The sequence below is a fragment of the Pantherophis guttatus genome, chromosome 13 (genome assembly GCF_059756535.1).
Source record: "Pantherophis guttatus breed Tessera chromosome 13, ASM5975653v1, whole genome shotgun sequence".
Lineage (NCBI taxonomy): Eukaryota > Metazoa > Chordata > Lepidosauria > Squamata > Colubridae > Pantherophis > Pantherophis guttatus.
This window is the reverse complement of record NC_142075.1, coordinates 7,570,921-7,593,178: the sequence shown is the minus strand read 5'-3', so window position 1 is coordinate 7,593,178 and position 22,258 is coordinate 7,570,921. Positions and strand designations below refer to the sequence as shown.

The following is a 22,258-nucleotide window of genomic DNA, read 5'->3' as shown; positions in this document are numbered from 1 at the left end:
AGCTCAATTAACCCTGGGGAAGACGGTGGGATCTCGTGCTTTCCTTTTCAAGATCTGGGGTGGGAATACCGGAAAACGAATCTTAACAAAAATTAAGGGGGGAAGCTTTTGCCAATTGGGGACAAATTGTTTTCACCAACTACTGCGACTGATTACCCCCATATATATCTCTCCCCCCCCTCCCTCCCTCTCTCTCTCTCTCTCTCTCTCTCCCCCCATCAATTATTGCCTTAAAATTATCTTTTCAAACAACCCTTTTTCTGCAAAAGGGGGAAACGCCGGGGTGGGGTGGGGGGAGGTGTAGAGAAAGCGACTCTGTAGTCATTGGAAATCTTAGCGCGAACTAACAAAAAAAAACCTGGCCCATCACTTTCCACCCACCCGGCCGTTCCGAAGGCAGCAGGACAAGCCAGGGGTTTCCCACCGAACATTCGCGCCCCCCACCCCCGGCCCTCTCCCTTCCCCGCTTCCAGGCACCAACCCCTCGCTTACAGAGTGGGTGGGTGCGTGGGGGGGGTGAAGGAGAGCTGCTAGTCTGCCTTGCTTTCAGCCCGAGGAACCGAGGGAGGCAAATGTTGTGGGGAGTGGGTGTCAATTTGGACGATCCTGCAGCGGGGAGCAAGCGGCCATGCTGGCGAGGCCCCGCCGAACCCCGCTCCTCTAAAGCCTTGCCTGCATTCCTAGGACAAGTTAAGCTCGATCGGTTCTTGTCTTCGCTTAAAGCTTTTCTCGGGAGGGGAGGCGGCTTTTGAGCTACCTTAGCCTTTGAAGTCCATCCGAACCCGGAGAGCAGTAACCCGGGTTGTGGGGGGGGGGCCTCGGAGAGCGTGTTGTGTGAATGCAGCCGAAGAGGGGAGGACTAGGGGAGGAAAGGAAGCCCCCCAAAATAATAATAATAATAATAATAATAAGACCTAGAATTTGGAGCTTCGGACTTTCCCACCCCCACCCACCACCCACCACCCACCCAGACAGCTGCAATTCAGGTCTTGAATGTGGTTTGTTGTTGCTGTGATTTTGGTGTTTTTTTTTTCTTACCCTACTCTCGTTTTCACCCAAACGCATAAGCATCTGTTTTTCCACCTTTCTACAATACACATTTAATTTGGAAGCCTCTTTTTTTTTCCCTCCTCTTTCTCCTTTTCCATTGGGGGAGGGGGGTGTGCATGCGTGTCTGTCGGTGTGTGTGTGTGTGTGTTCCCAAAGTCTCGTCTTTCCAGCCTCAAACACGGTGTAACCAGACGTTCTTCCTTCTAAGGAGTGAGAAGAGCCATAGATCTTTTAACATTTGGGTGGGGGGGCTCTTTCCTCTCTCTCTATCCCATCCTCTATTTTTTTTAAAGGCTTATTACATTCCTCCACTACCGTGGAGAAGCTCACCTCCCCCCCCCTTAAACTTAGATTGTGTCTGTATATATTTATATAATTCCACCACGACCCCCCCCTTTTTTAAAAAAAAATTCTTAACGAGAAGAATACAGGGCGGGGGGGACAGGTTTCTTCCTAGACTTAGAAACATCTCAGCCTTTCGTCTTTCCTCCCTTGTAATTTTTCCCCCTTCTCTTCCTTTTCTCTCTCTCTCTCCCCCCCCCACACCTCCCCTCGCTTAAAAAAAAAACACCAAAAAAAAAAAAAACCCACAGTTTGCACAACCGCCTAGATAAACACCAAGAAGATACGTCTTCGCAGCCTAAGGGAGGGAGGGGCAAAACAATAATCATAATAATAACAATTAAAAGCAATTTTGCCAACCGCTGCCCAACTAAAGAAGAAGATGCAAGCGATTTGGGATCTTGAACAAAGCAAATATACTTTGGGTATGTTTAATTCTCGTTTTAAATCTTTCTCTCTTTCTGCCTCCCTCTCTCTCTCTCTCTCTCTTCCCCCCCATCCCCTTCCTTGCGAACGCGTTTTGGGGGGGGGAAGGCGGGAGTGCTTCTCTCTTTCTCTACTTTTCTATATTATTATTATTATTATTATTATTATTATTATTATTATTATTATTATTATTATTATTATTATTATTATTATTATTATTATTATTATTGCGTGTGATCGTGTTGAGCTTTTTGTGTTGCACTCTCAAGCTTACTCCCTGCTTATGGGCTACTTTCCCAACCGGGGCTTTGCCTTCCTAAGTCAACGCCGCCCCCACCCACCCACCCACCCCCGGAGCAGAGCAGAGCAAAGCTGGAAACCTTTTTGCAAAAGGTTTACGCGGGATAGGGCGAGCTGGAAGGGCTTCTGGTCCCGACGTTACCCCGAGAAAGAAGCCGGTGCACGGGGCGAGCTGTCGTGAGAAGGCTCCTTAAAGACAAGTAGCGGCACCGCACCTCTCCGCTCCCCGAGCCCCACCGCCAATCGTGCGAGAGAGTTCGGAGGGGAGCTGAATCCAAGCAACCACCGGGGAGATGGATAATGGGGGGGTTTGAGCGAAGATTTGAACGAAGAGGAGCGCCTGGGGCGGGGGTGGGATGGGGTGGAGGGAATCCGAAGGCAAGAATTCGTCTCCCAGATTGTAACCACGTGCAGGCTGAGTTGGGGATTGTTGTTGTTGTTGTTTTCCTTTTTTTTGCAGGAATAGCTTTGGTTTTATTTTATTCCTCCCCGCAACCCCCAACAAGTTGCTTTCCCCAAACCCCAGCCGACACCCCTCCCTCGCTTAAGAGTTTCTGATAATATCACGAATAGGGGGTACTCACCGTCGCCAGCAGGAATCCGTGCTTGGGTCCAAGATTCGGGCGCAAAGTTTTGTTTGGCCCCTTCCAACTCTGGGTGCGCGCGTGTGCGCGCGTGTGAATCTTGGGCGCGCGTCTGCGTGCTGCGTGGAACTCGGGGAGGGGGGGGAGAGGAATTAAAAATCACCACCACGCCGGTGTCACTTTAAACAAACAAAACAAAAAAAAAATACGGCATGGAAAAGAGACACCCTGCCCTGCAGCCAAGAAATACACACTCATCCTCCCCTTCTGCCTGTAAAAGGAACGGGGGAGGTGGGGGGGGATATCCCCGCACTCATCCCTTCTCACCCCTCGCCCCTCCCTTTAAAAGAAAAGGCCTTTTTTTCCCCAGAAGCTGCAATAAAGCTCGATCGAAGTCCGGAGGGTCAACGCAACCTGTCCTGGATAAATTCAAGGTCCGGCGGGGGTGGGGGTGGGGTGGCGAAGGGATGGGATGAGCAGAGAAACCAAGGAGAGGTTTAAAAACTCGACAAGTTTCTCTGCCGCGGCTCCTCTGCTCCTCTCACTCTGCCCCCCCCTCCCCCACGTCCGTCCGTCCGTCTGTCTAGTTAGCCTGGCTCCGCGTGCAAATTCACCCCCACCCCCCACCCCAACAAGCACCTTTCACTTTAAGAGCCGCGTATTTCTTTGAAAGTTGAGGGTTGTTTTTTTTTTTAATGCCAGAGATAGACTTTCGCTAGGGGGCAGGCGCATACTGTACTTCTGGTGTCTCTCAGCCAGCTTCTTTGCCCCCCCCCTCCCCAATATCTATCCTTTCTCTTTCCCTCTTTTCTCTCCCCCTCCATCTCTCTCTCTTTCTCCCTCCCTTTCTCCCTCCCTCCCTCTCTCCCTCCCTCTCTCCCCTTCTCTGGCGCGTCCTTTCTCCCTCGCCGTCCCTTCTCGCTCTCTTGCCAGCATATGTTCTAATTTCGCACTGTAATTTTTTCCAAAAAGTCCCGCTTTGGCAGTCCTTGGGGGGTTTCACCCCCCCAAAAAAAGTGCCACTAGCTAGCCCAACGGTTTTAAAAATAATTACATAGACTTGAAAGATCAGAGCTACGCAGGGTGGGCCACTTTCACACTCACATACTCTTCGAGGGTCTTTCGGGTGAAGCTGGGAGGGAAAGGGAAACGGCCAGAGGGCCAAGGAGGAAGCAGCCTTCTTCCAGCTAGAGCTGCCCCCCAAAAAAGAACGGCCGAGAAGGACGGGACCGCTCCGAATTACCACCCACATACAGGCCCGGCAGGGGAGAGAAAGAAGGAGAAAAGGCCCGAAACAAAGAGAAAGAGATTTCCCCCTTCTCAACTTTTTCTTCTTCTTCTTTTTTGGCTTTGCTTTAGTTTGGCTTTGTTCCTTTCTCCTGTCTCTGCCCCTCTCTCTCCCCTATTTCGTCTTGGTTCAGTTTGTTATCAGACACCCCCTCCCTTCCATTTCTCCGGCCCCGAACCCCCGTTTTTCAAACGGGCAGATGAACGTAGTTCTTTACTCCAACTGCCGGCGTTCGTCGCCTGTCACCAACCACCCAAAGTTAGTACTAATAGTCCGCCTTCTAGAACATCCTCAGGGTGGAACGTTAAAGCGGGGGTCCCGGCCACGAACTTAGTTTCCTTCCTTGCAACGGTCAGCCTTCGAGGACCCGGGTTCAGCCGGTTCCTCGAGGATCCCAGATAACTGAGTTATCCCTGATTTCTGCGCGCTCGGACGAGTCTCCTTTCACATGCCACGCGGGCTACCTGCGGCTAGCCCTAACTCTCCCCCGCCTGCCCGCCGGCTAGGTATTCCAGCCGCCGCTGCGCCCGGCCAACATCCTCGGCCGGCGGCAACACCGACAGCGCTTTGGAAGAGAAGGGAAAGGGATCGGCGCTCTGTCGCTGGATCTGCTTGGCAGCTCCCTTTTTCTCCGCGCTTCCCCTTTCCGTGGTAAATGCGTTTCTCTTCCGCGCGGGTCCAGAAAAACTCCACACGGGACAAAGCCGCACGCCGCCCTTCTCCCTAGCCCGTCTCTCTCGTTCGCTCTTTCGCTCTCCCCCCCCTTTCTTTCTCTCGTCCCCTTTGTGCTGGGGGGAAAAGATACCCGGCTCTCGGTGTGCTGTTCGTTTCCCCCCTGCTGGCTTCTTCGGGCCGATCCTGCCTGCAAGAAGTCGCGCGAGGGCAATCCAGACCCTTCCTCGCAGAGGTTGCGAGACACCGGGGACCTTCCCCAGCTCGGTTACTGCGGCTTCTCGCTGGCCGGGTTGACCGGCAACAGGTCCACCTGGCGACTGAAGTTAACCCGCTGGAGGAATCGGCCCTGGGTATTCCCAGGGTTCGCCCCGGCCGTGCCCCCCCCAGCCCTCCCCGCGCATACAAGGTTAGCACAAGTTAGCCCCTCATATGCCCCAGCCCAGCCGCTAATCTCTCTCTGACCTGCTTTAAGCTTGTTGTGTGAACGCAACCTGTGTGCGCGCATAGAAGCAGCCGTGTTTCTTATGTGCGCTGAGAGGTCGGGAAAGAGGGCCCAGGCGCTAGGCGCCACCCGACGGCTCGGCGATTTTGCACCGGGGAGAGAGAAGGGGGGGGCTTTTCACCCTCGCCTCGAAATTGATCAGAGGAAAGGGCCAAGCATGGCGGAATTTCCAACTGGGCCAGAAAGCGAACACAGGTTCATATTTCCATTTTTCCTGACTTCCCTCCACACACCTGCCAGCTCTTTAACAGCAGCCTTTCTTTCTGCTGTCCCCTCTCCATCACCCCCCAAAAAAGGTGTATTATGAAGAGAGGAAATGAGGTCGTAAGATTTCATTAGGGACAAATGCGGAGTGTCGTTGCGGGACCCCGAACTCTCGAGATTTTGTTGCTCCCTTCGAACGCGTGTAACTTACCTCCGTTTCTCCAAATACACAGACATTTATATAGTATATTCAGCAGACACACAAACACACAGAAATATGTTCGTACAGATTGCTCTCCGTGTGTTTGTATGTGTGTACGTATCCATCACGTCCGCCCGCATCCCTATGCACCGCATTGCACAGGTTATATATTTATACGGGGGGTTTATCCTCTCTTTTCCAGTCCAATGCTAACCCTATATAGACTTTTTTATTTACTTATTGGTTTGTTTGTCTTCTCGGAAAAAGGGGTTTCTTTGCCGAGATTGGTAAACTGGATCCATGTCCCTTCTTAGGTCTGGATTTCTACGGATCGCTGGGAGGTTGGAGTGGTTCCCTTCCACTCAGACTATAAAATTTAATTTAATTTAATTTTAAAAAAACTAATTGAGTTGTTCTGGACATCCCTCGTAACACTGAGGTGTTTCCTTTCGGTGCGGCGATTTTGTTTGCTCTGGGTTTTTGTGGCGACTTAAAAATAAAGGCGACTTGGTTAAGAGGCAGAAATGGAATCGTGTGAACAGGAGGCAAGGACGCATCTCTGAAATTTTTGCCCCTTCTGTGGTTTTTAAGCGTGTTTTCTTGGGAGTAAAATCCTGCTTGGTCCTATTTTTTTCCCCCCTTCTGTTCTCCTTGCCTTGGCCCAGGACAGGTATCTGGGTATGAAGCCTCTTTTTTGGGGAGACATAGCAGCACCCTGAAATGGGTGGAGACATTTTTGTTACTTAGGCGTTCTCATGTGTGTGAGAGAGAGAAAGAAACGTGGAGCAAAAGTCATAAAAGTTAGAGATCATCATCATCATCATCATCATCATCATCATCATCATCATCATCATCGGTGTGGCCGAGAAGAATGGCAGGGATCTCACGAGAACCCTGAAGTTTAAGGTCACTGTTCTAAAGTTGGCCGCCACCATCGCCTCCCTCCGATTCTCTCTGTGTTGAGTTAATTGGTCCTGCAGAAGAAGAAAAATTAGGCTGGGTTTCTCTACCTTTAGGGAAGGATCAATTTTGTCCCAGAGTTTAAAAAGAAAGCAGAGCTTTAACCTAAGAGAGGAAGAATTTCGTAAAATGTTCAAGCTTGGAAATCCAGTTTTAAACTGCTTGGCTCAGACAGTGAGATCAAGTTAGACTTTTTTTTAAAAGTCTGGGCAAACCGCAAGATCAGCGGTGAGAATATTAAAGAGACTTATAAGTGTTTCACTTTATTAAAGAGGTCGGGCCGTGTTATTATCACTATGGTTGGTTGCATTATGATTATTATCCTTACCCTGGGAGGTGTCAGGTGATTCAAAAGTTCACCCTCTTGTTACCTGTAGAACTGTAATCCGCAATGGATCTAAATGGGGGATTTCAGCATTGAAGTGATTCTTAGTGGTGCAAAATGTTGATTCAAATCTTTTTTCTCAGGTATAATTAAATTCCCACTGTAGCCCAAATGGGATTCTCATCCCCCCCCTCCAATATTCCCAAAATTCCCCATCTTTCCCCCTCTGTTCAGCCTCAAGACGTGAGGACCGCAACCCCTGATCTAACAACAACATTATCTTCCAAAGAGGGCTGCAAATTTGCCTTAAGGCACACGCACCTGTGTTAAAATCCCAGCTTCAAAAACCAAGTTCAGTGTCTCCACAAAAACAATCCACGTGACCATAAAAGAGGGATCGTGTCCTACTGTGATACTACTACTACTACTACTACCACCACTAATAATGATGATGATGCACTCTCATCATCTTAACTGTTGTTCCAATATCTCACTTTAAAAAATTGGGAAGAAGGAGTTGGAAGGGATGGAAAAAGGAAGGAAAGGGAAGGGGGGGGGGAATTAAAAGAAAAAGAAAGAAAGAAAAAAAACGAAGTCAGACAAACAGACAAACAGACGGAGACGGTTCAGAGCGATGGATGGAAAAGCGGGGGGGGGGAAGGGAGGCGGGAGAGAGTGAGAGTGTCGAGGGATGGAGCCGAAAAGGACTCGCTTTAGGACCGCGCGGACTTTTGCCGGGGCCTTCCCAAGCCATTCCCCCCACCCCACCCCCCCCAGCCCCGCACAAGGCTAAACTGCCCAATGAGGGGCGAGGGGAGGTCCGCGAGCTTTTGACCAGTCAAAGGCAGCCTCTTGCCTTATAAGGCGAGCGGTCGCCATGGCAACGTGTGCTAAGTTGCAGCCGCGGTGTCAAAGTTCACTATATAGAGAGCTGGGTGAGCTGAGCGCGGAGAAAAGCCTCCGCCGCTCGCCCCAGCCGGTCTCCCATCAATCGCATTCACTCCTTTAGCTCCCCCCCTTCCTCCTCTCCTCCTCCTCCTCCTCCTCCCTTCTTCCTCCTCTCCCGCATATTGCATCCCTGGGATTCTGGCCTCCCCCTCCTCTTTTTTCTCTTTCTTTCTTTCTTTCTTTCTCTCTTTCTTTCTTTTTTTGTTCTTCTCCCTCTTTCCTCTTTCCTCCCCTCCCTCTTTTATTAATATTATTATTATTATTATTATTTTATTAAAAATCGCCTCTGTCGCTGGTATTGCTCGGAGGGGCTGTGCAATCGCCCCCCTCCTCCCTCTCTCTCTCTCTCTCTTTCCCCTCCCCGCTTTTGCAATCTCTTGTCTTCCTGCTCTCTTTCTCTCCGCCCCCCCACCCCCCCACTCACCCCAACGCGGCCACCTTCCCCACCCCACGATTCCTACTTTCACATGCATGCCAAACCCCCGGTGCATAGAGAGCTATACATATTGCCCCTTGCTATTTATTATTAAACACCCCCCCCTTTTTTTTTTCTGCCTCTTTTCTCCTCCCTTCCTCCTCTCTGGGGTGCTTTCCCCCCCCCCCGCCCTCGGCACCCGAGTCCAGCCCCCTCGCCTCTTCCTCCTGCCGTCTTTTTATCGGTCTCTCTCTCCCCGGCTGGGGGGTTTCTAAGCCTGGGAGAGAGTTCACGCCGGTTTGCCCCCCTTAGCCGGCTGGCTCGCTCGCTCGAGCTCCCTCCCTCCCCCGATCCTCTCTCCTCCTCCTCCTCCTCCTCCGCCTCCAGCCCCGCCGCCTCCCGCCCTCCCGCCCTCCCCCCTTCCCTCTCCTCCTCCTCCTCCTCCTCCCCTTATCGCCCCATGTGTTGTGCGAGGAAGCAGATTTGCTAAAGAGACCCACTTGCGAAAGAAACGGGAGTAGCATAAGGCGCGGGCAAAGCGGCGGCGGCGACGACAGCAGCGGCGGCCGCGGCAGCAGGGAAAAGAGGAGGAGGAGGAGGAGGAGAAAAAGAAGGAGGAGGAAGGAGGAGGAGGAGGAAAAGGGAACGAGAGCCGGAGTAGCCGCAGCCGCGGAGGAAAAGGAGGAGGAGGAGGAGGAGGAAAGGAAAGAGGCGAGGAAAAAGGAAAGAAAGAAGAACCGGGCGGAGGAGAAAGAAAAGAGAAGAAGAAGGGGAAGCAGCCGACGGCAAAAAAAAAAGGAGCGAAGCCGAGCGCAGGAGAGAGAGAGAGAGAAGACGCCGGGAGAGACTTCCGATTTTTGGGGAAGGGAAGGGAGGGAGGAAGAGGGGATGCGTGTCTGTGTGAGTGTGTGCGGGGGGGCTGAGAGCGCGCGCGGGTGCGTGAGCGCGTGGAGGGTGCGTGTGTGAGTGGGAGCGCGCGCGCGTGTGGTTTTTGTTTGGTTCCTTTCCGTCCCCCCCCACACCCTCCCCTCCCCACCCCCCGCCCGCCCCGTCTCCCTCTCGCTCCCTCTCTCTCTCTCTCTCCTCCTCCTCCTCCTCCTCCTCCTCCTTCTCTTCCCCGGTTGATGTTTCTACAGCTTCGCCAAACTCCGAGCGGGGCATCTGATCGAAACCCCGCCAGGAGCAGGGCCGGCGTGCCGAGCGTGGGATTTCTTTCTGGGCTCGCCTGCGCCTCCTGCGAGCTGCCGCTGCTGCTGGCTTTCGCCTGGCTTTGCTTTCCATGGCCTTTCTGAATGGCTGACTGCGGGCTTCGCTGGATCTGGCCCCCAGACCCCCGCCTCTGTTCTTGCAACTCGGGTCGGCTTCAAGAGAGAGAGGGAGGGAGAGATCTTTGAAGGGAACCGCTCGCTCTCTCTCTCTCTCTCTCTCTTCTCTCTCTCTTCTCTCTCCCCAGCCGTTCCCCTTTTGTAATTTTTTTTTTTTACTTTTCTTCCCCTTTTGCTAACAGACAATCGCCTCGCGCTTTCCTCCTCTTCCTCCTCCTCGCCTCTTTTTTCTTCTTTTTCTTTTTTCTTTTCCCCCCCCTCTGGTCCACTCGTCCGCGTTCCCCCTTTTCCTTTTCTCAACCCCACTTTTCGGGTGCCTGCCTGCTGCGTGCGTGCGTGCGTGTCTGCTTCCCGCATTTTATTTACTATTTTTGCAATTGTACCGGGAAGGGGGGGGGGGCGGAAGAGCCGTCCGAGATTTTTTTTTTTCCTACCATCCCCCCCTTCTCCTTCCATCCAAAGCATTAAATTAAACTGAACGAAAGGACCGGCGAAAGGAAGGGGGGAAGAAGCCAACCAGAGAGCGAGAGAAGGGGAAAATTTAAAAGAAAACCAGCACCATCGCCGATTGACGACGCGCTGCCTTCTCCTCCAGAGCAACTTCCCAAGCCAAGAAAAATCAAGAACAACTTGCCAACGCGAACTGCGAGAGAGAGGGGAAAAAAAGGCTGGAGGGGGAGAGCAAATAAACTAATATAAAAGTGGACAACACCCCCCTCCCACTTTTTCTTTTTAGACCGCCGCAGCTCGCTCCGGCTCCAACGGCAGGCGCAACCGGCCGGAGGAGCGGATCCGGCGGCCACAGGAAGCGACGGGGGGGCGCGCGATTTGGCCACGGTGTCCCTTAGATATGGCAATGGTAGTGGGCGCCTGGCGAGACCCGCAGGACGATGTGACCGGCCCGCAAGGAACGCAGCCTTCGCAAGCTCCCCCTGTGCCGGGAGCCCCCACGGGCGCCCCACACACCCCACAGACGCCGGGCCAAGGTGGGCCCCCCAGCACCCCGGCTCAAACCACCCCGGGCAGCCAGCAAAACCAAGGAGAGAAACAACAGCAGCAACAGCACATCGAATGCGTGGTGTGCGGGGACAAATCCAGCGGCAAACACTACGGGCAATTTACGTGTGAAGGCTGCAAGAGTTTCTTCAAGCGGAGCGTCCGGAGGAACCTCAGCTACACGTGCCGCGCGAACCGGAACTGCCCCATTGACCAGCATCACCGCAACCAATGCCAATATTGTCGCCTCAAGAAATGCCTGAAGGTTGGCATGAGACGGGAAGGTATTGGAATTTCATTTGTTTTCCATTTCTCACCCGTCGGCGGGGAGGGCAGTCGAGGCAGGGATAGTAGCCCCTCCCGGTATGAAGGGTCCCCTAAAAACTGAAATCCAGCCTGCGGAGGGAGGTCTGGAGGCTTGATTTTTTTTAAAAAAGAAAACTATATTTTGTTTTGGCGGACAAAGTCGAGGTGCTGGTAGTACTTTGTTTCTTTCTTTCTTTCTTTCTTTCTTTCTTTCTTTCTTTCTTTCTTTCTTTCTTTCTTTCCTTCCTTCCTTCCTTCCTTCCTTCCTTCCTTCCTTCCTCCCTTCTTTCTTTCTTTCCTTCTTTTTTTTTTAAAAAGCCCTGGTCTGGGCTTCATTTGTTCTCCTGAGTGGGAGGAAATGAGGCGAGGGGTGAGAAAACAGCCTTGAGTTTCTGGGTTCGGGGTTAGGAGGGGGGTGTTGGAAGGACTAAAATGGCTTTCCTTAGACTCCCGACCCTAAACCAAAACAACTTTCCTCTCTCCGCGCTCTCTTCCCGCTTCCCATCCTCCTCGAACTGGGTCGGGGGTCTCCCATAGCTGGGATAAATCCCGGGAAAGGAAACCAGGTTTTGTTTTTTTTTTAAAGGCTGAGAAAGGGGGGGGCTCAGTCTCCCCAACACAGGGAGCTCCGGAAAATCTCAGCTACGTAAACTTCTTTCCCTTGTTCTCTCTCTCTCACACACACATACACACAACACCCCGTCCCTCCTTTCCTTCCCCATCAGCCTTCTTCCTTTCGGTTCCTGCTCTGTAAATAACCCTAACCCATAAATAAAATCCCGGGATCGATCGATCCACTCGCAGGAGAGCTTTCCGATCGGGGCTTCTTCCGTTCGGAATTCCGGCAGGTTCCACTCGCTTTTCCTCGGCTCTCCCCGGAGTTCCGGAGGAGGTCTCGCTTTGCTTCCACGAGGTCCTTTTTTTCGGCCTTGGAAAAATGACCCTTAAAAAGGTTTTTCCCCCACCCCCCACCCCGTTTCTCTTGCTTAAGAAATAGCGCTTTTTTTTTTCCTGTCTCTGGTTCGGAAGCGGAGGGGAGGCGTTGCAAGAGCCCAGACTGGGGGAAGCCGGGGTCGGAGTGTGTTTTGGGGGAGGTGGGAGTGAAAGACGCGAAGCTCTAGAAAGGAAACCGAGACCTCGGCAGCCTTGAAAAGCCTGAAAGGGGATCGAAGCATCGGGGGCGGGGATTTTTATTTTGATTTGTACGAGGCTGCTGATGCTGATCTATATTTTCATTCTCGGTTTCTGTTTCTTTTTCGCAAGATGGAGCGCCGCGGCGAGAAAGCTCGGCGAGCGAAAGGCGAGCCGCGGGTTTCTTGTTTTAATGGCGTAGCGCGCCCTCTTCCACTCTTCTCAGGCGCCCGGGGTTGGGTATTTCTTTTTTGTTTTTTTGGGTGTGTGTGTGTGTGTGTGTGAAAGCAGCTTCGAAGCGAGTCTTGGCGGCTTTGGGAAAGCTTCGGGGGTCAGGCTGCAGGCAAGCCCCCCCCCTCCCACCGCACGCTTAGCCTGCCTTGATTCGGCTTTCTTTGCCGTGAATCTCGCCTTTTTTTCATTTTCTCTCTCTGTCTCTCTCTGCCTCTGCCTCTGCCTCTCTGTCTCTGTCACCACCACGTAAATTTATGAACAAAACCAAAGGCCCACTTTCTGTAGGGCTTCCCCGGGCTTTCCAGCAGGCAGCCCCCCTCGCTTTCTCTCGCCCTCGGCTGGGAGCAGCGGAGAAAAATGTACAACAATAAGATCTGGAGGACCTATATTTCTCCCCACTCCTCCCTTCCCCCCTCCCCCCCCCGCGGTCCGCGGGCAATTGTTTATTTGATTGTATTTATTTTGCTTTCTTTCTTTTCTTTCCCCCCCCTCCCCTCCCCTCCCTCCGGCCTGTTTTGAGAAAGAGAGAGTGCGAAAGCCGCGCTGGAGATGGCTCTCGCTTCTCTTCCCTTTCTTTCTTTCTTTTATCTCTCTCTCTCTCTTGGCCTGGCGAATCTTTCTCCTTCCCCTCCCTTTTTTTGTTTTTGTTTTATTATGATTATTTTTAAAATATATATTTTATATATAAGTGCAAGGAAAGGGCTGCTTAGGAAGGCCAAGGCCGAGAAAAGGTTTCAGGAGGAAAGCTGGAGGTTGGAAACGTGGGACAATTTCACCCGAGGCCGTTTCCAAATAGCTGCTGTTTGGATCTTGATGGGGGGGGGAAGGGTCATCCTCGTAGCCTTGCACCCCCTCGGCTGAAACCCTAAAAATTCTTAGACCCCCTTCCACGGCCAGATATCTCTCCTTCCCACCCACCCCAGCTATCACACAAATATGTGAAGGTTTCTACTTCCAGTCGGTGGACGAAGGGGGTGTCTCGTGTCTTGACCTTTCCCTTTGATTCCCCCTCCCCTCCATCTCCCCCCTGCTGCCCCCTCCCCAGAAAACCAGCCAGCTGTAGTTCTGATAGCCCCACCACCACCATCATCATCCTCACCCTCAGCCTTCCTTAGCAATGCAGGTATTAATTGCTGTAGTTTCTTTTTTATTTACTGCAGCCGTCCAGCGGGGCAGAATGCCGCCTACACAGCCGACCCACGGCCAGTTCGCCTTAACCAACGGGGACCCCCTGAACTGTCACTCGTACCTCTCCGGATATATTTCTCTCTTGCTGCGGGCAGAGCCTTACCCGACCTCTCGCTTCGGCAGCCAGTGCATGCAGCCGAACAACATTATGGGCATCGAGAACATTTGTGAGTTGGCCGCTCGGATGCTTTTCAGCGCCGTGGAATGGGCTCGGAACATTCCTTTCTTCCCCGACCTCCAGATCACCGACCAGGTGGCTCTCCTGAGGCTCACCTGGAGTGAGTTGTTTGTCCTCAACGCCGCCCAGTGCTCCATGCCTCTCCACGTCGCCCCGCTCTTGGCAGCCGCCGGCCTCCACGCGTCGCCCATGTCCGCCGACCGCGTGGTCGCCTTTATGGACCACATACGCATTTTCCAAGAGCAGGTGGAGAAGCTGAAAGCCCTACACGTGGATTCGGCGGAATACAGCTGCTTGAAGGCGATTGTCCTCTTCACCTCAGGTAGGGGGCGGCCTCTGCTGGGGGCTGGGGGTGTGTGTGATTGTCTCTGCCTTGGTTGTGTGTGTGTGTGGGGGGGGGGGTTCTTTCAGCGCTGGTGGGCAGTGGGATTCGGGCCTCAGAAACCAGCCTTCTTTCCCCCACTCACCCCACCCCCTTCCTCTTTCCCCCTTCTTCTCCATTTTCCTGGAAGAAATGGAAAAGGGGAGAGGGAGGGGGAGAGAGAGGGAGCACTCTGGGGCGTTTTGTTGTGGGTTGGGGGGGAGAGAGACAGGGGGATTAGAGCTATGGCTTGACGGGGAGACACGTCCTGCTGTATCTGTGTCAGCTGTGCAGGCCTAAGGTTAAAGTTTGGAAAGTTACCTTCTCTTTCATTAGAAGAGAATTTTTTTTTTAAAGAAGAGCAGGAAGAAGTCGAAAAAGTATATATTGCGAAGAGTGGGAGAAGGGGATAAATTGTAGGGACGTGGGGTCTACTCCAGGGCCCTGTTTTTTTTTTTTTTGTTTTTTTTTTAATGGAGCCCCTCTGAATGGCTGGCTGTTGAATGGGAAGTGTGTCTGTCATGGAGGTGTGGACATTTGCTCGCTAGAGTTGTCTCACTGAGCTCAGAGAAAACTGCCTTTTGTGCCAGTAGGCAGAACATCCCAGCTTCATATTTTGAGACCATTGAAAAGACGGAAAGCTCCTAAACGGCACTGGTCAGCCAATGCAAAAAAAAAAAAAAAAGGACAATGAACAAACTTGTTTCAATTTTTAAAAAATCAAAAACAAAATAAAATCGCCAAGCCAGGAGATAGACCGCTGAGCGTAATAATAATAACAACAACCGCCATCATTGACTGCCATAAGCAAACCTGATCCGATCCTAGATGTGGTTAAGAGTAGATAATCTCCACTATAACAACGGTTGGCCTACTAACCGTGTCTAAACAACGAGACAGGTTTTGTCCTTAATTTAGAAAATATGATACTTTAAAAATATAACGTGTGAGCCTATGTGACACACGTCTTGAAACTGCTGTTTTCCCAAACCGCAGCTCGCTATGAATCGAATCTCCCTAATCATATTTTTTTTTCATCAATATCTGCAATGTATAATAATAAGGCCACTGTAATTCAGAAATGGCAGGACTTCCCTCTCTCCGTTTCAGCAAGTCATAAAAAGAGAAAAATAGGCCATTTGAACCATCAAAGATGGGGCTCGGGGTGGAAATTCTAACTAGGGAGTGAATATATTTCTGTGTCAACTTTCTCCTGTATAAAAATAGTGTTACAGTTATAAAACAACAATGGGAGGTATGATGAAATCTAATAAGCCCCATGGTTCGACCTGGTTGAGTAAGACATCTCAAATATTTCAAATCATCCCTGTCTTTTATACTACACGGAGTAATATAATAATAATAACAATAACAATTCACGAGATCAGGTCTGTAATGTTTGCCTGACAGTCAAGCGAAAGCAGTTGGAAGTCATATCTGAAAATGTCTTCTTTCCTAAATAGCAAATAATCCTAGGAAAAAATGTTCACTCCTGTATACATGCAGGCAAGGCTTGTGAAAATGCACACACACACACATATATATAGAAATAACCATACTATCAGGAAACTGGCCTGGCTAAGTGCAGTTTATATGAGAAAATAAACTCTCACAATTCAGATTTTTGTTGTGTTAAGGGAGATCTGGGAGAAACCAAGTGCCTTTCTGGACTTTGTCCAAAATTTAGGTCATGACCTGAACTTCCTTTTATATATTATTGCTTTCCATAATTGCATTTTTTCCCCCTGTTCAAATCTTGGTTCCCCACCCAAATCAGTTGAGCTCTAAACGTGGCTGGTTGTCAGAAACAATTCTAGAAACGAAGCCTGTTGTGTTGTGTTTGTGTGTCTGTGTGATGGTGTGTTTGTGGAGTTAGTGTCTCTCTCTGTCTGTGGATCTCTCTGTGTCTTTTAAGAGAGGGAGAAGTATCTTAGGGCTTTCCCTTCAAACTCTACCTTTCTCCTTCTCCAAAAAAAAAAAAAAATGACTTCAAAGAAATTTATCTTCCGCATTTATGATTATGATTGCAATTAGTGCTATTAATATTGTTCCCCTTTCCGGGGAAACACTTCAAGGCAGGATTTGCTCTTAAAGTGCGAGATTTATGACTGTTTGCAAAATGCGGATCTGTATGTAAATTGCCTTTGCAAGGTAGATAAAACTTCTGTTATCTGATTTTGTGGAGTTATAAAACGAGGAGGGGGCGGAAACGGATGCGGGACTGACCAATTCAGATACCCTAATATACCGCAGGGCCTGGCATGTATTTGAAAGCCCGCAGAGAGGCATCTGATTTTTTCTTTCTTTCTTTCTTTCTTTTTTCTTTCTTTCTGTCCCTTTTTTTTTCTCCCTTCCTGGGCCTTTTCTATAGATCTTGGACAGGGATTCTAATGTCTTTCAAAATATGCATGTGTTGGTACTTTACTCAGCCAGCTAAGGTCACAACCTGAGTCTCGAGGCAGCTTTTGATTAAAAGGGGGCTTTCCTTGTTTTTTAGCTTGTCAAATGTGGAACCGTATTTATTTTATTTTTATATATATTATATGTGGTGAGTATATTTGTGTGTGTGTGTGTGTGAGTGAGTGTGTGTGTGTGTTAAAGCCAGCAGAGGGGAAGAGGGAGAAAACAGTTCTAATGAAGAGAGAGATCAGATTCTGCTTGGCTGCCCTTGAATAAGCTAAACTGACAAGATCAGTTTTAAAGGACCACTTAAATCACTTTCAAAGACTGAGGAGAAACTGCGGTATCTCTTTTACGGGGAATCGCTTCTTTCTTTCTTTCTTTCTTTCTTTCTTTCTTTCTTTCTTTCTTTCTTTCTTTCTTCCTTCCTTCCTTCCTTCCTTCCTTCCTTCCTTCCTTCCTTCCTTCCTTCCTTCCTTCCTTTCTTTCGGCTCAGTTCTCTGAAGCTGAGCACAGCGAATTTCTGAACCTACTACCTTCTTTAAAACTCTCACATATTCTGCCGGTCATCATTTATTTTTCTCAATAAGGTTGGGTTTTTGTTTTTTTTTCATCTTCCCTTCTCCCAACACCATGCAAAATTTTTTTTAAAAAAATCTGTGCAGGTTCGGGGAGAGGGCGACGGACTTCCCTCCCTCCCCCCCCCAATTTCAGAATGGAGGGGGCAATTAAGACTTAGAAACCTCGGCAACCCTGCCGGGAGGGGGGCTCCAGCACGTGCTTAGCGTGCTGTCTTCCTCAATCAAGCACACACAGACAGACAGAGGGACGATTTTAAACACTCAAAGAAAGCAAGCTGGCTTGCCTCAAAAACAGGTTTCCTCGGGAGAAAGTCCCCTGATTGTTCCGCGGGGGGGGGTTGGGTTAAGAGCAGCTTCAATTGCAGGTGCAGCTGGAATGGATTGGGGCTGGATGGTGTGTGGAAGGGAGGAAGGGTGAGAGGGCCGGGGTGGGATGGGGGAAGCTCATCTGGGCCGCCCAGTGCAAGAAGACCTGGGGGCTGAAATGAGCCAGAGAAAATCTTCAGGCCTTTGGCCTAAGCCTCTTTTTAACCAGGGTGTAAGGTGGCCAATATTGAACAGGGGCCTACAAGGATAGCAACTCGGCCCTGCAGTCAATTCAGCACCGCTTGCATTGGTGGCCAAGATTTGGGGGGGGGTGTCTCTGTGTGTCCATTTGTTAAAAGAAAACCCGTGTCTTATTTAACACTGATGATGGCTTCCCTCCCCACTCTCTTTTTCTTTGAACTCCCGTTTCTTCTAGATGCGTGTGGTCTATCCGATGTTGCCCACGTTGAAAGTTTACAAGAGAAGTCCCAGTGCGCTCTGGAAGAGTACGTCAGGAGTCAGTATCCAAACCAGCCCACCCGTTTTGGGAAACTGTTGTTACGTCTCCCCTCTCTTCGCACCGTCTCTTCCTCGGTCATAGAGCAATTGTTTTTCGTCCGTTTGGTAGGTAAAACCCCCATAGAAACCCTTATCAGAGATATGCTACTATCCGGAAGCAGTTTTAACTGGCCGTATATGGCCATCCAATAAGAGGGGAGGAAAAAAGGGGGAAAAATAATATGTTGGAGAGAGGAAAAATAAAAATAAATAAAACATGTAATTCCGCAAATCAGAGAATTTGGACAAAGCAAAACAAAAGCAAAAAGTAAAAAAAAAAATATATGGAAAATTTGGAACAGAGGAATGGCGAGTGACATTGGGGTCTGGCGGTTGTGTAAACGTCCTTCGGTTAAGCAAGGATGTCACATCTTGGCTAAAAGAAGAGAGGAGAATAATTTGAATGGACTATGGATTTTTTTTAAAAAAAGAGAGACTTGTTCAATGGACTTTTTACACAATGCATTAAAATTCCCTTGTCTTTCACAAGTTACTATTTCTCTCTCTCTCTCTCTTTCTCTCTCTCTCTCTCTTTTGAAAAAAATCTTTCTTTCTTTCTTTCTTTCTTTCTTTCTTTCTTTCTTTCTTTCTTTCTTTCTTTCTTTCTTTCTTTTGAGGGGGTGTTAAAACTTCGAAATGCAACCTCTCACTAAAAGTGCATTTTTTAAAAAGCAAACCTGTAGAAAATTAACATAATGGGAAAAATTCTCTTTCTTCCTCTCTGTTTCTCTCTCTGTCTCTCTCTCACACACACCCTCCCTCCCTCCTTCCCTCCCTCCCTCTTTCTCTCTCTCTCTCTCTCTCTCCAAATTATTGATTTGTCCAACATTGTCTGTGTACCTATAGGATTTTGTTTTGGTTTTTTTTAAAAAAAAAAGAAAAAAAAAGAAATCCTGGTTCCAAACCAGTTTATTCTGTGGTTCTATAATAATTTTGATATAATCTTGGTTTCATTTTTCTTTTCTTTCTTTCTTTCTTTTTTTTTTTTAAAGAACTGTGTATCCTTTAAAAAGTATATGTTCTGAAAGAATTAAAACTGTCTTGGAAAGGTTTCTGAGAAGATCATAAAATTGGGAATAAAGACACCCCCCACCCCCCAAAAAAATAATTCTAGAAAGATGGAAGCGCACTTAAATCCGGTCAGCCAAAAATTTAGCTTCAAGCTACAACAACTATAATTATAGCGTTTTTTTTTTAAAGTGAACCACGATCAACCTGCTTGGAGATGTATGTGTCAATTGTGTGATGTGTATGTGTGGTATGTATATACAATGCACACACATATACACACAAAAACACATAAATGCATATATGGCAAAATATGATTTTTGGAAGGGAATTGGCTATTTTTTTGGAGGGAGATTGTGTCCAAGACACAAGATGGTTTTGGTAAAGAAAAAAAAAACATGCATACATATATGTACACAGAAATTCCAGAGAGACTCATCACAAAGTTAACTTTTTTGTAATTTGAATGAAATTGGGTTCTGCCTAGTTGTCCGAGTTCCTCTATCTGTTTGTATATTTGCAAGCTCTTTGTATTATAATACTTGTTGATATTTTCCCTTTTTTTAAAGAAAAAGAAAAAAAAAACCATTGAATTCAGCATGACAAAAAAAAATAACACTACTGTTGGCACTTATAGATAATGTGGTTGATTCAGTACCTTAGAGTTTACAGTTTTTTGTGTTTTAAAGAAAAAAAAACGGAAGGTTTTTTTTTAAGTGCAACATTTCTGTATACTGTAAAAGTTATAATAACTGAAAACTGTTTGGTCCAGTCTTTGTGTGTTATATTCCAAGGAAAAAAATTGAAAGTATTCAGAAATTAAAATATTATTTGATATCTGACCATTTGTATGACTCTCCTAATTCTCCTGGTGGGGAATGGGTGATTTAAGTGTGCCACTGTTTTTACATCTCTTTATATACTTTGGATTACTTAGATCTGGTCAAAAATCAGTGTCAAAAGGGAGCTTGGATCGCAGTTCTATTTTAATTTGCAGAATGGAAGGAAATATTGGTGATGGCAGGGAGATTCAGCTCTACCAGTCAGATTTTTTTTCTTCAAAACAAAACAAAAATTAAATGTCCAAAATGTTGCCTGGAGCATATTTAGCCAGTCTCCCTCCCTCCCTCCCCCCTTCTGTCATCACAAATAATTTAATTTCACAGAATGAGTAGGGAGAAGAAGAAAGAAAAGTTACTTCTTTCCCTGAAGTGTAAAAAATAGGAAATGTCACTCTAGATTATGTTTTATTATTTAATTGAGAAAGATCACAATATTAGGATGGATGTGAATTGTAGAACTAATCGGATCCGGTTGGAGCAAAGCGATGGGGGCTGCATTGTCTGGAATTGTTTGTGGTCATTTTAAGGTGTGAAATTGTTCTTCCAATGGAGAGAATATTTGTATAGGTTCAACTTCTCCCCCTCCCTTTTTTTTTTTTTTGGGGTAAGGAAGAGAGAAAGGTATACAGTGTTTTAAAAAACCGTCTAGAAGAGTCTGCAAAACAGGGTACTTAAGGACACCTCTTAACCTCCAGTGTGAGCATTGAACTTAATGGGATGAGTTTCAAAAAGAGGGGGGGGCTTTTCCTATATAGCCCTGTGGCCTTTTGAACCAGCCTGCCAAATTTTCTGCTTGATTAGGCCTCTAGTTCTAATATCAACCCCCCACCCCGCCCGGTCCCTTCCTTCCCTTCTGATCCGATGGCCTTTAAAAGCGCTTTCTCTATTTTTCTTTTTCTTTTTTTCATATTGTTGTGGTGGATGGCACTTCTTTGTGCCTGATTCTGAAGGGGCAGCTGGTGAAGCCGGATTCTTTTTCGAAGATTTCTCTCCACCCCTCCCACCCCCGTTCCAAAATGGGGCTACTTGGGGGGGTATTTAGTAAAGGAGCTGGTGGTTTAGCATCATTTTCAGAAGCTGGGTTTTGTTGCATTCCTTGGTGATCTGATGCCCGTCCCCCCCCCCCCCCAGACCTTGCTTGCAAAGTTTTCTTCTTGGCCTTCCTCTCATTTAAGAAGGGAGAAGGCCCTCTCGATTCAAGCCAACCCCAGACAAACTCTTCTCTTCTTTTCCTTCCCTGGTCTCCAAACTTCTGTGTCTTGGAGGTTGTAAACCCTCTTGGCTTCCCCTCTCCAAGCTGAGTTTTAAAACCAGTTATTTGGGCTGAAAGAGGCATGGAAGAAGGGCCTTGGCAAGGGTGTAAACCGCTTCTCCAATGAGAACATCTCTTCTGCCATCCGTCCCCTGCCAATCAGAAGCCTCTAAGGTGGATCCACCTTGGTTTTGACCCACACTGGAGAAAGGGCATTTGAGGGCAGTTTAAGGAAAGTTTTCCTTAGCTTGCTGGGATCTGGGGCAAAAGCCAGACCCCCAAGTGACCAATCCCAAGAAATTGACCTGAACGATGGAGAGTTGGGTAGAGATGCCTAAAGCATTGCTTGGAGGGGGGGGAGGGGGTTGTTGAAATTGAGGAAGATTTTTTTTAAAAGGCTGGCAAATAGAGACAACATTTTCTCTCCCCCACTCTTTGAACTTATGTTTTGCATGAAAGTGAAAATGAAGGCAGCAATTCACTTTGAGAAGGAGGGAGAAAGAAGCAAAGGATAGAAGCAGCTTTAAGCAGGATGTTTTAAAGCACTTCTTTCTTCCTCCTCCTCCTCCTCCTCCTCCTCCTCCTCCTCCTCCTCCTCCTCCTCCTCCTCCTCCTCCTCTTCTTCTTCTTCTTCTTCTTCTTCTTCTTCTTCTTCTTCTTCTTCTTCTTCTTCTTCTTCTTCTTCTTCTTCTTCTTCTTCTTCTTCTTCTTCTTCTTCTTCTTCTTCTTCTTCTCCTTCTCCTTCTCCTTCTCCTTCTCCTTCTCCTTCTCCTTATTATTTTTCTTCTCCTCCTCCCTCCTCCTTTTCCTCCATAGTAAAAAGAAACCCTCATTTTGCACTTGTTCTTCCTCCCCACGACCCCCCCCTACATTCGGACCCCTTTCCCTTTGGCCCCATCCCATAGTTCCGCGGCACAAAGAAGGGGAGAGGGGCGAGTTAGAGACAGCTCAGTATCCCTTCCCGCTAAAGCCGAAAGGTCAGGGGAAGGGGGAAACCTAGCCTTGGCCAAGCACTCCAAACCCCCCACTCATCCCCATCCCACACACACATACCTCCTACCCCGCAGGCCTGGCGCTTAGGAGTTCCAAAGGCATCTTCGGGCAACTTGACCTCGCTAGCAATCGAGAGCGCTCGGGGCATCCTTTCAGGAGCCGGGGTTGGGGGGAGACTCGGAGTGGAGCGGTGCGAAACACCCTGCCGTGGAAAAAAACAAAAAAACAAAACAAAAACTGCCCCAACATGGTGTCTCCCCCCCGCCGCCCCCTTCCCCCCCAGAGGGCCTTGCAGAGAAAGAGCCCGGAGGTCTGCTTAAGGAATCCGAAGGCGGCAGAGAGAGACGCTGGCCTGGCGTTGTAAAAAAGAAAGCTAAG

At 48.7% G+C, this 22,258-nt stretch overlaps 1 protein-coding gene, 1 long non-coding RNA gene and 1 pseudogene across 8 annotated transcripts in view; 1 reads left to right on the top strand and 2 right to left on the bottom strand.

The window, feature by feature from the left end:
- The window catches only part of LOC117669945 (uncharacterized), a 44,108-nt gene extending 38,864 nt beyond the window's left edge, over positions 1 to 5,244 (bottom strand). The window contains exons 1-2 of one of the 3 annotated variants that reach the window (XR_015729771.1): positions 5,128 to 5,244; positions 2,703 to 2,881 (exon numbers count right to left, since the gene is read on the bottom strand). This is a non-coding gene — a long non-coding RNA (uncharacterized LOC117669945). Of the gene's footprint in view, positions 1 to 2,702; positions 3,291 to 5,127 lie in introns of those variants that run through there. The other 2 variants (XR_015729770.1, XR_004592547.3) reach the window with 2 other exon arrangements.
- On the top strand, positions 487 to 19,635 carry NR2F2 (nuclear receptor subfamily 2 group F member 2). Of its 4 annotated transcripts, none has more exons than XM_034424764.3 (3): positions 487 to 1,817; positions 13,374 to 13,901; positions 17,664 to 19,635. In XM_034424764.3, exons 1-3 carry the CDS (start codon positions 1,775 to 1,777, stop codon positions 17,936 to 17,938), a joined length of 846 nt encoding a protein of 281 aa, XP_034280655.1. In that variant the 5' UTR covers positions 487 to 1,774; the 3' UTR covers positions 17,939 to 19,635. The 4 variants fall into 4 exon arrangements, with proteins under 4 accessions (XP_034280655.1, XP_087734077.1, XP_034280654.1 ...); XM_087877951.1 differs by having other exon boundaries at positions 567 to 689; XM_034424763.3 differs by lacking the exon at positions 487 to 1,817 and adding an exon at positions 9,288 to 10,826.
- On the bottom strand, positions 8,511 to 9,903 carry LOC148112148 (uncharacterized; annotated as a pseudogene). The gene is made up of 3 exons (XR_015729793.1): positions 9,848 to 9,903; positions 9,265 to 9,582; positions 8,511 to 9,232 (listed from the first exon to the last, which is right to left on the bottom strand). The product of XR_015729793.1 is annotated as an uncharacterized LOC148112148 (transcript).
- Positions 19,636 to 22,258: the final 2,623 nt, after the last annotated feature.